This window comes from Trifolium pratense, linkage group LG5, assembly GCF_020283565.1.
Source record: "Trifolium pratense cultivar HEN17-A07 linkage group LG5, ARS_RC_1.1, whole genome shotgun sequence".
NCBI lineage: Eukaryota > Viridiplantae > Streptophyta > Magnoliopsida > Fabales > Fabaceae > Trifolium > Trifolium pratense.
Window position 1 is genome coordinate 31,757,135 of NC_060063.1, and position 17,686 is coordinate 31,774,820.

Consider the following 17,686-nt stretch of genomic DNA (forward strand, 5'->3'; position numbering starts at 1 on the left):
CAAGTCTACTGCTAAATCTATTTTTGATTCTATGTGTGCTACCTATGATGGTAATGAAAAGGTTCAAGAGGCTAAAGCTAGTCTTTTGATAAGGCAATACGAACTATTCACTATGCAACAAGATGAAAACATTGAGACTATGTTTACAAGGTTTCAAATCCTTGTATCTGGTCTTAAAGCTCTTAAGAGAAGTTATTCCACCTATGACCATGTTCAGAAGATTCTGAGAAGTCTTCCTATTGCTTGGAGACCTAAGGTCACTGCAATAGAGGAAGCTCAAAATCTCAAGACTCTGAGTCTTGAAGCTCTGATAAGCAATCTCAGAAGCCATGAGATGGTTCTGGATGCTGACTCAGAAACTAAGAAGAAGTCCAAGTCAGTGGCTTTACAGTCAACTAGGATTACTTCTAAGGCTCCTAAGACTCAGCTTCTTGATATTGAAGAAGAATCTTCTGCTGATGGTCAAGAGGATGAGATGAATGAGGATGAGTTTGCTTTATTCACCAAGTTTCAGCAATGGAACAGATTTAACAAAAGAAATTTCAGAGGTAACAGCTCCAGAAATTTTGTCAGCAAAAAGGATGATCAGAAGAACTGTTTCAACTGTAAGAAGCCAGGACACTTTATTGCTGATTGTCCAGAAATGTCTGCCAAAGACAAAAGCAAAAGATACAGCTCAAAGAAGCAACAATTCAAGAGCAAATTGAAAAAGAGTCTGATGGCTACTTTTGAAGAGCTATCATCTGAGGAAGAAGTTGAGGAAGAAGAAGAGGCAAATCTAGCCCTGATGGCTTCAGCTGACTCAGATGTAGACTCAGATGATGAATCAGAATCAGATTCAGAAGTAACTGATGAGGTATTTTCTGACTGCTCTAAATCTCAACTTATAACTGCACTTAACAAGGTCATTGAGAAACATCTCAGAGTGTTAAGTAAACAAAAAGTTTTACAAGAAAAGCTTAACACTCTGACTGAACAAGCAGAACATTTTCAAGGTCTTTATCAAGAAACTCTGAATAGAGTAAATGACTTTGAAAAGGGTTGTGCTGTTTGTCACAAACCTATTGATGAGCAGGAAATAGCTCTTCAACAGTTTGTGCATCTCAACCTTGGGAAGAGCAAAGCTGCTAATAGAATTTATAATGTCTTGAGACATAGAGGAGAAGGACTTGGCTATGAATATGGTAGAACATATTCAAAGCTGAAGACCTTTGCCAAAAAGGTTGGAAAATCTTGGGTTTATTATGTTGTTCCACCAAGTGAAGAGGGAAAGAATCCTGGCATTTGTGAAAATGACAATGATGATCTGAGTGATTTAGAAGCTGACAGCTCAGAGGAACCTAGTTCCTCAGGATCTGGAAAGAAAAGTTCAGAAGATAGAAGCTGTTCAGAACCTGAGAACATTAGTTCAGAAGTTCTGAAAGCTTCAACATCTGAGACTTCAAATTCTGGATTCAAAGGAACTTCAGTACCTGAAGCTAGTCAACCTAAAACATCAGAAGTTTTTAAAAAGAAAAATTCTAAATCTCAGATGAAGTACAAGACTCAGATTATTTATGATTCTAGAGTCAGTAGATATAATCAATCAGAACATGGGATTGATAATAGATACAAACCCTGGAATCATAAACAATCCAAATCTTGGAACAATAACAGATTTCAAACAAAGAAAAGATTTCAAAAAGGTTATTATTCCAAACCAAGGTCTTTCTTCAACACTAGACAACATAATAAGCATTTGTGGACTAACAAGCGTGGACCCAGAAGATGGGTACCAAAAGCTGAAATTATGTACCATTCAGATTTACCAACTAGGAAAGGATATGTCTTACCTAAAGTATGGAAACAAGTCCTATGCAAAGGAAGAAGGGCTTATGTCCTAGACCAATGGCTGACAAGTTCTCAAGTTAACAATCAGAACTTGGGAAATGAAGAGGAAGAATACTGGGATGACTTTATCATTAACCTTGATAAAGAGTTCTATCGCAATGATTAAAGTTGTTTCTCATACAGCCTACCACTCAAAGAAGTATCATGAATCATTCATGGTATCTGGATAGTGGATGTTCAAGGCATATGACTGGTGACAAACAACTATTTTCTAAGCTGACTATGAAAGAAGGAGGATCTGTTGGCTTTGGAGGTAATCAAAAAGGAAAGATAATAGGTACAGGTACAGTAGGTAATTCTTCCTTATCTATTAATGATGTTTGGTTAGTTGATGGACTCAAACATAATCTATTGAGCATAAGTCAATTTTGCGACAATGGTTATGTAGTTGTCTTTAATAAGGAATCATGTACTGTATCTAAACAATCTGATAACTCCATGATATTCAAAGGTCTGAGAAAGAACAATGTTTATAAAATTAATCTTTCTGATTTGAATGAACAAAAAGTGATGTGTCTTTTGACTTTGAGTGAAGAAAAATGGATCTGGCATAAGAGGTTAGACCATGCTAACTGGAGGTTAATCTCTAAGCTTAGTAAGCTTGACCTTGTCAGAGGTTTACCTAAAATTAAATATCACTCAAACACACTTTGTGGTTCATGTCAAAAAGGAAAGATTACAAAATCATCTTTTAAACCTAAGAACATTGTCTCTACCTCAAGACCATTGGAACTTCTTCACATTGATCTTTTTGGGCCAGTTCACACTGCCTCTATCAATGGAAAGAAGTATGGATTAGTGATTGTTGATGACTACAGTAGATGGACTTGGGTAAAATTCCTAAGAACAAAAGATGAAGCTTATGATGAGTTTAGCATCTTCTGCAAGCAAATTCAAAATGAAAAAGGCTACACTATTTTAAAAGTTAGAAGTGATCATGGTGGAGAATTTGAAAATGAACCTTTTGAAAACTTTTGTGAAAAATATGGCATTTTGCATGAATTCTCTTCTCCTAGAACTCCTCAACAAAATGGGGTTGTAGAAAGGAAGAATAGAACTCTGCAAGAAATGGCCAGAACCATGATGCATGAAACAAATGTAGCAAAGTTTTTATGGGCAGAAGCTGTAAACACAGCATGTTATGTTCAAAATAGAATCTATATCAGATCTAAATTGAACAAAACTGCTTATGAATTGTTCAAAGGAAGAAAACCTGACATTTCTTATTTTCATCAGTTTGGATGTACATGTTATATTCTAAACAACAAAGTCCATCTAAAGAAATTTGATGCTAGAGGTTATAAGGGTATTTTTATAGGATACTCTGAACGCTCAAAAGCATACAGACTGTATATTTCTGAAACACATACTGTGGAAGAAACTATGCATGTCAAATTTGATGACAAAGAGCCTGACCAAGTGTCAGAGCTTGTGGAAGGTTTGTCTAGATTTCAGGTATCAGAGGATCAATATTCAGATATTCCAAACTACTCAGAACATCCATTCTCTGAAGAACCTCTGAATACAACAGTTCCTACAGACTCTGAACAACAAATAACTGAAGCAACTGCTGAACCTGATGTTGATGAGTCTGAAGATGATGAGCCCCCAAGAAATACTTTCAAATACAAATCATCACATCCAGAGGAACTGATATTAGGCAACAAGGACAGTCCAAGAAAGACAAGATCTCAACTGAGAAATGAGGAATCTTTAGTTGGTCTTATCTCAATGATGGAACCTTCAAAGATTGATGAAGCTCTGAAAGATGATGCTTGGATTGTAGCAATGCAAGAAGAGCTGAATCAATTTCAAAGGAATGATGTGTGGACTCTAGTGCCTAAGCCTTCACACAAGAACATTATTGGAACAAAATGGGTATTCAGAAACAAGCTGAATGAACAAGGTGAAGTGGTAAGAAACAAGGCTAGATTGGTTGCACAAGGTTATAGTCAACAAGAGGGGATTGACTATACTGAAACCTTTGCACCAGTTGCTAGACTTGAAGCAATCAGGTTACTTCTATCTTATGCTGTTAATCATGGAATAACTTTGTATCAGATGGATGTTAAAAGTGCCTTCTTAAATGGTTTTATTTCTGAAGAAGTGTATGTTAAGCAACCTCCTGGTTTTGAAGATGTCTCAAACCCAGAACATGTTTTTAAATTGAAGAAATCACTGTATGGTCTGAAACAAGCTCCAAGAGCTTGGTATGATAGACTCAGTAATTTCCTTCTTGAAAAGGGTTTTGAAAAAGGAAAGGTTGACTGCACACTCTTTAGAAAAACAACCAAAGAAGACATTTTAATCATTCAAATTTATGTTGATGATATTATTTTTGGTTCAACTAATGCTGCTTTGTGCAAGAATTTTTCTAAGATAATGCAGGATGAATTTGAAATGAGCATGATGGGAGAGTTGAAGTTCTTTCTTGGAATTCAAATCAATCAGAAGAAGGAAGGAACTTATGTTCATCAATCAAAATACACTAAAGAACTTCTGAAGAAATTCAATCTAGATGACTGCAAGATAATGAATACTCCTATGCATCCAACTACCAACATGGGCAAGTCAGATGATGAAGGAAAGGTAGATCAAAAGGTCTACAGAGGTATGATTGGTTCCTTACTCTATCTGACAGCCTCTAGACCAGATATTTTATTCAGTGTTTGTTTATGTGCAAGATTCCAGTCAGATCCCAAAGAATCTCATCTTACTGCTGTAAAGAGAATCTTTAGGTATCTGAAAGGAACAACTAATCTTGGACTTCTCTATAAGAAATCCAATGATTATGTGCTAAATGGATTCTGTGATGCTGACTATGCTGGAGATAAAATTGAGAGAAAATCCACAAGTGGCAATTGTCAATTTGTTGGTGAAAACCTTATCTCCTGGGCTAGTAAGAGACAAACTACTATAGCTTTGTCTACAGCAGAAGCAGAATACATTTCAGCAGCTAAGTGTTGTACACAACTACTCTGGTTAAAATATCAGTTAGAAGATTACCAGGTAAGCAGTAACAATATTCCTTTATATTGTGATAATACTGCAGCCATTCATTTATCTAAAAATCCTATTCTACGCTCTAGAGCCAAACATATTGAAATTAAACACCATTTTATCAGAGATTATGTTCAGAGAGGCATTATAGATATTAAGTTTGTTGATACTGAAAATCAATGGGCTGACATATTTACTAAAGCCTTATCTGTTGAAAGATTTGATTTTATAAAGAAACATCTGAACATGTTTTCAATCTCTGAATGAAATTTTTTTTTTGGCATTTAAAGTGTAAGAGGTTATGTATATCAGAACTTATGATTCAGAACATCTGAAACACAAGCTCTGAAGTACTTAACTCTGATAGAGAATTTTAAATAACTCAGAGGCTCTGAACTATTTAAGTGGGAAACGTTTAGTATTCACTGCTGAACAGTTGTCCATTAAAATAGCAGTTACCGAGTAAATTTCTACACGTGGTCTACGTGTGTCAGGTAGTGGGTGGTTAATGATGATTTTTGGTATTCAACTTTCTGTCAATTAGCGTAACTTCCCAAATTTGCTATTTTCGTGTTAACTGTGTGCATTTAAATAAAACTTACACAATACACTTGCACACTTCTCACTTTCACAACCTACACTTTCTTTTCTCTCTAAACCTTCAACAAAAATTTCTTTCTCTCTCATTAGTTCCTACCCTTACCTAAACTTCATCATGGCTGGTTCTTCGTCTTCATCAAAGATTCCACCGTTCATGTTTAGACATCTTCAGATTGTTGGGAATGAAATGGAATTCCCAGAATCGCAACTAACGTTACTACCTGAGAAGATGGTCGACTTTGACAGTTTGAAAGAAAATGGGTATGATGTGAAGCCGTACTTCTCTGCTCAAGGATGGAACAAGTACTTCGACATGTTGAATGGTCCTATCTATCCAGATCTTTTGAAGAAATTCTGGATGAAAGCACGAGTTTTCTCTAAGTATGAAGCTAAGCAAGAAGAACTTGCCGCAATCGAAAGAAATCCCAGTCTGAAAGGAAAAACTAGGAAGGAGATGGGTCTTTTGGAGTTCACTGGTACACAGATTAGGTCTAACATCTGTGGTATCAATCTTACTTTTTCTCCAATTCACTTCAATGCGTTGTTGGGTTTGGACAACTCTGGTTTGGTGCTGGATGATTTCGAAAAGGATACAAGATTCAGAGAAGAACTTCTGCACAGGATGTGCATTGATATGAAGTTGAAGGGCAAGGTTAAAGGTCTGACAGATGAGTGTAGGGTTTTATTCAAGATTATCTTGTCAACTATCAGTCCAAGAGTTGGTGGCACTGATACTATCTCGTGGCCTCATCGTCATCTGATTTACTTTCTTCTGACTGAAAGGAAAGTAAATCTGGGTAAATACTTTTTTGAGAGGATCTGTGAAGCCATCTTCCAAAGCAAGTCTCAGAGGAAAACAACCATTGTTTATCCTAGATTGCTTTCAGATCTTCTGTACCAAGGTCACATTGTTCAGAATCTGAAGAAGTTCTATCCAGAACTTATGGCTCAGAAGCTCTCGCCAGAAGTTCTGAATGCAAGTTTCTTAACAAAGATGCACTTAATCAACACCAAGTTGGTTCAACCTAAACAAGAATTTAGGGTTAGACTGGAAGATCGCCTGTATGTGGATGGATATCCAGTTATCTCAGAAGCTGATGCTGAGCACATCATTCAGGACTATTTGGAAGTGCTCAGACAAGAAGGATTTGTTGTTGATAGAAGTATGGTTCCTCCAGCTCCTGTAAACATGTATAATCCTAAGAGGAAACCAAAGAGGAAAGCTGAACAAGAAAAACCAGATCTTCTGGCTCAGAAGAAGGTTAAGGTAGAAGAAGCTACTGCTGAGCAAAGAACAAAAAGGAAACATGAAGCTTTGACTGGAAAAGCTGCTGCATCATCTTCAAAGGAGCCTATCATTGTTGATGATGAAGAGGAAAGTGAAGAAAGTGAATCCTCTGAATCAGAAACTGAATCTGATGAAGAGACTCTGGCTGCACGTTTGAGGAAAAGACCTGCTCCTACTCCTAAAGGTAAAGGTAAGTCTACCAAGTTCATCTTTAATGAAAATGAGATTGGAATAGGTTACACCAAACCTCTCAGAACTATTTTTCCAACCTCTGATAACCCCCTATCTGAACTAGAAAAACATCTTAGCCCTGACCCTCTTAATAATCAAACTTTCACCCAAAAACCTTCATCACCACCTAAACCTAAATCACCTCAACCTCAACCTCAAAAAGAACCACCTACCATTCCCTCATCTGAACCAAAATCATCTATTCCTGTCACTAAACCAACCTCTCCCACAAAACAACCCTCTCCTAAACCAACCCCTGAACAAATTGCTCCTAAACCAACCCCTGAACATAAATCTCCTGAACCATCTTCTGAACATATTTACCCTGAATCAACTTCTGACATTTCATCATTTGAACCAACCCCTGAACCATCTCCTAACCCAAGTGCTGAACATGCTTCTCCTGAGCGTATTCACACTTGTGCTCCCAAGCCTTCAGATGCAGAAGTTGAGAGTATTGACAACCCTGCTACTGAAACACCTAATTTCTCTACCTTACCCAATCCTTCACCCTCATCATCTAACCCTTTTAGTAATCTATCCACTCAATTTCGTGATGACTTGCTTAGATTATCTAAAATAAAGGACAGGTTCTTAGTTTGTCCTTCTGATGTGGACCTAGAAGTTTCAAGCATTAAGGCAAGGATTTGCAATGCTTTGGATGTTGCTGCTGAAAAGATTAAGGCCGTTCTTAGTAAGAGGGATCTGAATGGTATAAGTTTCATGAGGAACAGTTTGGCTAGGGCTGAGTTGAAAAGGTTAACACCGTTCAATCATGAAGAGCATGAGCGTGCTAAGCTTGTCACTATAGCTGCTGCTGTAAGGCGTCTGTCTGCATTCAAGGATTGCTGGGTTGATTCTACTCTTTTGCAAAATCTTGAGGATCAACGGATTGAGAATGAACGTCTGGAAGAAGCTGCTGCTAGAGTTGCTGAGTTGGCAAATGAGCTACATAATGAGGATGCCACAGAAGAGGATGTACTGAATGTGCTGAACCAGGATGATGTGCTGATGATTAATTATCCAGAGGAAGGTAAATCCTCTGATAAAGGCAAAGCACCTTTGGCTGAAGAACAAGCACCTGTGATTGAAGATCAAGCTCCTGTGATGGCTAATCAGTTGCAGATATTTCAAGAAGCCCTGAGGGAACAGCAAGAAGGTTTAGAACGTCAAAGAGCTGCTCAAGAGATATTGGAAACCAAGGTGGATGGTTTAGTTTCCAATGTGGGATCCTTGAATGACAAATTCGACCAGCTCTTAGCCTTTCTTAAGAAACCTTAGGATTTCTTTGCACTTATTTTTTATGTTGTTTTATCTTTGTCTGAACAATTTCTTTTCATGCTTGCCTTACAATATTTCAAATTATTCTGGTTATATTTTGCTTGTTTGCTGTTTATGGTTATGATTATATTTTCTTCATCTGATGTTTTTGATCTTAAGATGGAACAGAAAAACAAACAAGAACTTTATTTAAACTTTTTATTGATAAAGAGAATGTAGAGTACATAGAAAGCAGAAAAAGAAATACATCAACCTAAATTTAATCAGACTGATCCTCAGAAGAAATCTCCGATTTCTCCTCAGACTCATCTGAAGATAGCTCAATGAGTTCAAAATCTGGGTTGTGTTCTTCTTCTTCTTCTTCAGCTTCTTGTTCTTCTTCAGGAATTAAGTTAGCCAGATACTCTATGTAATCTTCATCCATATACTCTTCCTCAGACTCTGAGTCTGACGAGATGTCAATGATCTCTGTTTCTTGTGGCGTTTTTTCTTCTTTTTCATTCTTCTGATCTTCTTTCTCGCGTTTCTCTCTTTTCTTGTTTGCTAAACGCGCACTAAATCTTCTCATTGTTTTGATTCTTGCTTTTGATCAATGTTTTGTGAAGAAACTGTGGTTTTCGTTTCCCTTTTATACTGTGTTATTGAACTTTGTTTTCTGTTCTTTGACTTTAAATCATCTTTGTAACTGCCAAGTTTTTCTTTTGACTGTCTTGGTTTTCTAAACTTCTCTCTTTTTGATAATGACAAAAGGGGGAGTAGTTACGCATTAATTGATAAGTGATAAGTTCAAAACTGAAACCACACTTTTATCTCGCTTTTATCCGTTATGTTAAAAGTTGTTATTTTTTAAGTTGTTTTACGTATTTCAAGGTGGAGACTAAGTTAGTTGAAACTGAAATAAATTTCATAAGTAAGGATAAGTTAAGAGTGCAATTTTAACTTAGCCTTATGAGACTTAGGGGGAGAGCTTGCAAACCTCTCACTCTGAAGAAAGATATGAAACTTGTTTTATTTCAAATTATCTTAATCTTATACTAAATTAAAATATCATGGATAAAACATAAAGTTCAGACTTTATGAAGTATCAATCTTAGGGGGAGCTTGCAAACCTCATAAACCTAAGAGAAACATGATAAGTTAATTTAACAACAATTGTCAATTAATACTGATGTTTGTCATCATCAAAAAGGAGGAGATTGTTGGAACAAAATTGATTTAAAAATGTTTGCCCCTAAATCTATAAAGGTTTTGATGATAACAAAGTATTAATTAACAATTGGAAGGACTAAAAATTTATTTTAAGTGTGCAGATATAAGCATCATATAAGCTCTGAGTAAAGTTCAGAGGATGTGAATTCAGAAGTTCACAAGCGCTCAGAAGATGTTGGACTTCAGAAGTTGCAACCTTCAGAGGATGAAGTCTTCAGAACTTCTTAAGTGACTAAAGCGTCATCAACCTCTGAAGATCATTTTGTTATCTGTGAAGATTCCCTTTGCAAGTCAACTCTTCTACCAATGAAGAAAAGGACCCTTCAAGCCCGATCAGTTCAGCTACCCTCTGTTTTGTCTGTCCTATCTTGAGAACGTGGGTCTTCAGTTTTGTTAGCTGAATAAGGAAAGTCCACTCTGCAGTAGTCAAAGTACCTGAAACTCTTTCTTAGTTTTGGATACAACCAAACTGCATCAAGACAGACTGCTTGAAGACAAAAGATTATCAACTCCAACGGTTCTTTTTGCAACGACTCTTTTCTAGTGGTATATATACTAGAAGATTCAGCTACAACAAAAAATACAATTTATCAAGAATTGAACGTGCGCTGAACAAACTCTGAACTCTGTGTATACAAGCTCTGAACTTTTCATCAAGTGTTTTTGCACTTTAGTCAAATACTCTGTATTATTTGTATTTGCTCTCTTTAGGTTCATCTAAGAGCACTTGTATATTTTTATACACTTTACTATTACTTGAGGAAACTTAAGCTTGTGTGCTTAAGTGTGAAGTCTTAAGCTTGTGTGCTTGAGCATTGTTGAGAAGTCTCTTGCTTGTGTGCTTGAGCAGGTGTAATCTTGTGTGATTATAGTGAACTCCCTTGGAAGTGCAAGGGGACTGGACTACTCTCGTTTTGTGAGAGGAACCAGTATAAATTGCTTGTGTGATTTCTCTCTCTCTATCTTGCTTTTATTTGTGTTATTTATCCGCTGCTAACGTAGTTGAGTTAAGAACTTGAAAAAGTTTTAACTTGGCTAAAACACAATTCAACCCCCCCCTTCTTGTGTTTTCACACCTTCAGGTGCCATTCCAATACTCGAATGAAAACTAATGTTGTACGTGAACTCGATCAACGGCAAACACGAATCCCAACTTACTCCTTGCTCCAAAACACAAGCTCTCAACAAATCTTCCAAAGATTGTATCGTCCTTTCCGATTGGCCATCCGTTTGAGGATGATAAGCCGAACTCAACCTCAACTTAGTCCCTAAAGCCTCTTGTAAACTTTCCCAAAATCTCGAAGTGAACCTCGGATCTCGATCCGACACAATACTCGACGGAATACCATGCAACTTCACAATTTGCTCCACATAAATCTCGGCCAACTTAGGCACCAAGGTACCTTTCTTAATAGCAATAAAATGCGCACACTTCGTCAAACGGTCTACTACCACCCAAATCACTTCATAACCTTTAGTAGTCTTGGGTAAACCTCCCACAAAATCCATCGCAATACTATCCCATTTCCATTCCGGGATAAACAAAGGTTGCAACAAACCAGACGGTTTCTGATGCTCAATCTTCGACTTCTGACAAACTAGGCAAGCATAAACAAACTCAGAAATTTGCCTCTTCATTCCTGGCCACCAAAACAACTTCTTCAAATCTTGATACATCTTGGTTACTCCAGAATGAATACTCATTCCACTCCTATGACCTTCTTCCAAAATCATTTTCTTCATCTCGGGCACATCGGGCACACATACTCTTCCATGAAATCTCACAACTCCATTCTTGTCAACTTTGAAATTAGCTTCTTTTCCTTCCTCAACTACTATTGCCAACTTTTCCATTAACTTCTTATCCGTCTTTTGACATTCTTTGATATTCTCTAGAAAAGGATTCGTCAACTTCAACATTCCCAACTTCACACTCTTAGGAGTCACTTCACACACTAGACTCAAATCTCGGAATTCTTCAATCAACCCTAACTCTTTCACCATTAGTGATGACATGTGCAACGATTTCCTACTCAACGCATCGGCCACCACATTAGCTTTTCCGGGGTGATAACTCAAATCAAAGTCATAGTCCTTCAAAAATTCGAGCCATCTTCTTTGTCTCATATTCAACTCCTTTTGATCGAATAGATACTTCAAACTCTTGTGATCACTAAAGACTTCAAACTTTGATCCATACAAGTAATGCCTCCATACCTTTAATGAAAACACAACTGCGGCTAACTCAAGATCGTGTGTCGGATAGTTCCTCTCGTGAACCTTCAGTTGTCTCAACGCATACGCTACCACTTGACCTTTTTGCATAAGCACACCTCCTAGTCCCATCTTCGAAGCATCACAATACACGACGAAAGATTCCTTAGCATCCGGTAAAATTAACACAGGCGCGGTAGTCAACCTCTTCTTAAGCTCTTGAAAACTCTCTTCACACTTCACATCCCAAACAAACGCTTGATCCTTCCGAGTCAACTGCGTCAAAGGCAAAGCCAACTTCGAAAATCCTTCAATGAATCTTCTATAATAACCAGCCAATCCAAGAAAACTTCTTATCTCAGAAACAGACTCCGGCGTTCCCCATTGCAATACGGCTTCAACTTTCGCTGGGTCAACCGCTATTCCTCCACTTGAAATCACATGACCAAGAAAACTTACTTCTTTCAACCAAAATTCACACTTCGACAATTTGGCATACAACTTCTTCTCCTTCAAAACTTGTAAAACAATCCGTAAATGCTCCTTATGTTCCTCTTCGGACTTTGAGTAAACCAAAATATCATCGATGAATACCACAACAAACTTGTCCAAGAATGAATGAAAAATCCTATTCATGTACTCCATAAAAACACCAGGTGCATTGGTCACACCGAAAGGCATCACTGAATACTCATAATGACCATACCTCGTCCTAAAAGCAGTCTTTGGTATATCTTCCGTTTTCACTCTAATCTGATGGTATCCGGATCTCAAATCGATCTTACTAAACACGCAAGCTCCAACCAACTGATCCATTAAATCATCTATCCTCGGGAGTGGATACTTGTTCTTGATCGTCACTTTGTTCAACTGTCGGTAGTCAATACACAACCTCATACTCCCTTCTTTCTTCTTAACCAACAACACAGGTGCACCCCACGGCGATACACTAGGTCGAATAAACTTCTTCTCAAGTAGTTCCTCTAGTTGCTTCTTCAACTCATTCAACTCTGACGCTGACATTCGATATGGTGCCATAGATATCGGAGTAGTACCAGGTACCAAATCGATCGTAAACTCTACTTCTCTTTTCGGCGGTACATCTGACATGTCTTCCGGAAATACATCGGGAAATTCACAAACAACCGGTAACTCTTCCACCTTAATTTCACCTTCCATCTTCAAGGATGCAAACAACGCATACACTTCTACAGGTTCCTTCAACGACTCTACTACTTCCTTCTTACTCATCAAATGCAAACTCTCCTCCGGTTTAGGAAACACAACAGTCTTCTCGCAATAATTGATATGGACTCGATTAAATATCAACCAATTCATACCAAAGATAACATCTATTCCACTAAGTTGGATACACACTAGGTCCATTCCGAAGTGTCTACCAAACACGGTTACGGGACAGTCACGACATACTAGACGGGTAATTACAGAACCATTAGCAGGAGTTTCTATTTCCATACGACTAGACATTTCAGACACAGGTATACTAAGACGCTTCATGCAATCAACGGATATAAAAGAATGTGTTGCTCCCGTATCAATAATCGCAATTAAAGGAGTGTTATAGATGAAACACGTACCTCTAATGAGATTATCCCCCTGATCCGCATCATCTCCACTCAAGGCAAACACCTTTCCCATAGTCTTCTTCGGCTTCTTGCACATAGGACTCTTGTGACCCTCTTCACCACAATTGAAACAAGTCACCTTCACTTGACAAACATCCGACTTGTGTCCTAGCCTCCCACAATTGAAACACTTGTCCACTTTCTTTGGGCACTCATAAGACTTATGACCCAACTCACCACACTTGTAGCATTGTCCACCACCTCTCTTCTTTCCACCACTAGTCTCAACAACCTTCTTCCCCTTGTCACCATAAGGCTTCCCACGGTCTTGACCTTTTCCTCTTTTGTCACTCATGGCCTTGTAGTAATTAGTCTTGGCCTTTCTATCATCATCACAGATACGACACTTATCCACCAAAGTTGGAAAGTCTCGGATTTGAGAAAATCCGATAAGATGCTTGATGTTCGGGCGCAACCCACTTTCAAACTTGACACACTTGTCATTCTCAGCTTCCACGGTGTTGTAGTGTGGACTAAACGCACAAAGCTCCTCAAACTTCACGGAATACTCCGCCACAGACATGTTCCCTTGCTTGAGCTCCATGAACTCCACCACTTTCTTGTTCCTAATATCAGCCGAAAGTACTTTCTCAAGAACTCTCCCTTGAACATCTCCCAAGTGATTACCACACCACCAACTCCCATCCTCAGCTTAGCATTCTTCCACCACTTGTTAGCTTCTTCACGAAGTACATAAGTACCCAAGGTCAACTTACTCTCCTCGGTACACCTCATAGCCTCAAAGACAATCTCCACTTCCTCTATCCACTTGACAGCAGCCTCCGGAGCATAGCCTCCAGTGAAAAGCTTCGGATTATGCTTCATAAACCTCTCTAACCTCATCTTATCTTCCTTCCCGGGTTGATGATCTCTAGCCACGATGTTGGTCAAAGTAGCTATCGCATCTGCCATCTGATTGTTAGCCCTAGCCGCCATGATCCTGAACAACCAATCAATTCCAAGAACAGACTTAGAAAGGTAATATCAACAGTGTTATCTCTACACAAGTTGAATATATGGGCAACTAATCCTAATTGGTTCCACATGAACCGACCTTGCTCTGATACCACTATTGTAACACCCAAACCCCTTAACGCGAATTTATTGAATATAAATAAATAAAACACTTAAGAAATTAAGGCGTCACGAATTATAATGCAAAACCACGGCACAAACATGTCATGCTAGCACAGCGGAAATTAAAAACAATTATAGTTCATTGTGCATATCATACAATAGTCATAATTGTTCACACAATACCCCTAGGCTCTAGGCCATATCAACAAAGGATATTATGTTTACAACCCAAAAGGTAGGATTAACAAAGTTAAATATGCCATCACGGGCTTAATACAATTCGAACGAATAACCCGACCCGGTAAAACCTAATCAGAGCAATTCTATACCACCCATCAAAAGATATATAACATATATCTAAGGAGTAGTCTACGCTAACTCCTCACCAAAAAGCGCACTACACGAGCACGAGCAGCCTCTAACTCTGATCGGGATCCTCAACCTGAGAATCTGAACCCCCAACGGTCCAGCACATAACACAAAGCATGAGAGTTAGATCACATAATCAAAATACAAGTGCAAGTAAATTGATACTTAAACACTTCTTCAATAACATAAGCATGCCTCACAATTATACATATACTTATACATATATTCACATCTATAATCCAATTAGAAGTTCTCAAACACATAATCGAATACCAAACTATCAAGTATCAATTATCAAATACCACAATTAGCCAAACATGCGTCACATATCATTTATCATAAAATGCACACATAGCCTAATGCGACTCTAATGCTTCAACTTCATGAATGTCACCCTAGACATTTCTAATGCATGTGGTACCATCTTCTTTATTAGAGTATCTCACCTCTAATATCCTTCTTTATCGGATAAATATAATCCGATATACTTCTTTATTGGAATATCCAATATCCTATTTAATTCATGAATGCATGTATATGTTTTTCATGAATTCACTCACAATTATATAGCATAAAGCTCTTCCTTTACTATGTGGAACACTATCCAACATACTTCATCATTAAGATTTAACAAAACCTTAATATTCTTCATTTATACTTCATACACGTTTAACAATCATTTAACGATTAGCAATGAGCATTATAAGCATCAACATGCATCAATAATCATGTAAGGATACCCTTAAACCATGTTACAAGTGTCTAATTACACTTACAAACATTAACAAAAAGTTGCAGGTCTAGTACTGTTCGCTAAGCGAAGGGTAGCGAGCCTCAGCGAACGTTACCAGAGGAAGGCTAACTCATAGCGAGCTCCAGCGAACATCAGCGAACTATTCGCTGAGCGAAGGCTTAGCGAGCCTACGCGAACAACACCAGAGAAACACCTGCTCGTGGCGAGCTGCAGCGAGCCGTGGCGAGCTGTTCGCCACGCGTTCGCTGAGCGAAGGCCTAGCGAGTGCCTCCTGTCAGGACAGTTCAAAACTTGCGTTTTCTACACCAAATCACCCAAAAATCCCATTTTTCATGTTATAAATCCCAAAAGAGTTTGTATTCAAACATAACAACCATAGATAAACACAAAAGGACAGTCCATTTCTTAGATCTACCTCAGAAACATCGAAAAAGTAAAGATTGACACTTTTTCATCAAAACTCTCAAGAACACAAAGTTCTTGAGTTTAATCTGTTAGAAAACTCGTTTTTAACCATTATTTTCGTTCATTAATCATGTTAAAAGCATGTTAAACATATCAAGAACCTTAGAAACGATTTTCATCAAGAAAATCCATTCCAAGCTAAAACGAAAATGGGGTGGAGGAAGTTCGGGTGAGGAGAAATCGACATTCTCCCCTTCCTCGGGTCACCCACGATTAAGGAATCTACTCTCATACCTGGATTCAAAGAAAACTCGATGAATGATCTTGAATCTCTCCCTTTTCTTCTTGCCCTAGCTCCCAAACTCTCCAACTCTCTCAAGAACACAAGAACTATGAGAAATGAAATGTTTCTCCCTTCCTCATGGCCATATGGCGCCCCCTCACACACACAAGGCCCATTGGGCCTCAAGTCCAATTGGCTTGGCCCAATAACACGATAACTCTCACTATTCGCTTAATAACTAAAGTACTCGATAAATAACTCTAGTTATTACTTAATTAAAATGTCACGTTAAATAAAATATTTTAACACATTAAAAATTAATAATTTGAAAATTGGGTCGTTACATTTGTCGCTTTGTTATCCTTTTCATTCTATATCAGGAAAGGTCTGACACACTTTGTTATTGTAGTTGGGAAATTCGACAGCGGCGACGATAAGAGAAAGCCGTTTTTTGTGTTGGGCTGTGAACGGGGTGGGAAGTACGTGTCAACCAATAAGAAGTTGAAATTTGATCAAACCAGAACTAGGAAATGTGGATGTCCATTCCTACTTCGTGATTATTATCTTGCATCAAAGGTATGGCGTTTAAGTGTTGTGAATGGCACACACAACCACAAGTTGGACAAAGAGCTAGAAGGACATCTTGAGGTGGGTCGTTTGAAACCGAATGAGAAGGGGTTTTTGGACGAAATGACAAGGAATTTGGTCACACCAAGAAATATAATCTCCACATTGAAAGATAGAGATCCGGAGAATAAGACTTCAGCAAAGCAAATCTACAACGCCCGTCATAGGTATAAAGTTGTAATGAAAGCGTCAAGGACTGAAATGCAACACTTGTTCAAAAATCTTGACGATAACAAATATTTTTTCAAACATAGATTGGTTGTTGAAGATAGAGTTGAACATCTTCAGGATATTTTCTTTGCACATTCAAAATTCGTAAGTTTGTTCAACTCCTTTCCTACTGTCTTGATGATGGATTCGACCTACAAAACGAACAAGTACAAAATGTCATTATTTAAGATAGTCAGTTTCACTTCAACTGAGACGACATTCAATGTTGGGTTTGCTTGGCTTACTAATGAAAAATAAGACAATTTCACTTGGGCTCTACAACAATGTCGTAGTCTTTTGAGGAGTGAAAACTGAAGTAGCAATAAATGTCACAAGAAAGTGGGGGTTTGAATTGTGACCCTTTTTAAAATTATTTTATGTTAGTTTTAAATAACTCAAGACAATATTTCTTTTAATTTGTTAGTTAACAATTAATAACATAACAAGAAATATAGTTAGCAACAATAAAACAGACAAGATATAAATGAACAATATAATTCTTGAGTTAGTTGCTGAATAAATAAATGTTTAAGGCCCAGAGCACTCTGGTATTACTTAGTTAGTTAGTTAGTTTATTATGTTTTAAGACTTTTAGAGTCCAA

At 37.8% G+C, this 17,686-nt stretch overlaps 1 protein-coding gene across 1 annotated transcript; it reads left to right on the forward strand.

Annotated features, from left to right (window-relative positions):
* The first annotated feature begins 14,293 nt into the window (after positions 1–14,293).
* LOC123886448 lies at positions 14,294–17,342 on the forward strand. The gene is made up of 2 exons (XM_045935763.1): positions 14,294–14,337; positions 16,628–17,342. The coding sequence occupies exons 1-2, from the start codon at positions 14,294–14,296 to the stop codon at positions 17,340–17,342; spliced, it is 759 nt and encodes a 252-aa protein (XP_045791719.1).
* The last annotated feature ends 344 nt before the right edge of the window (positions 17,343–17,686 follow it).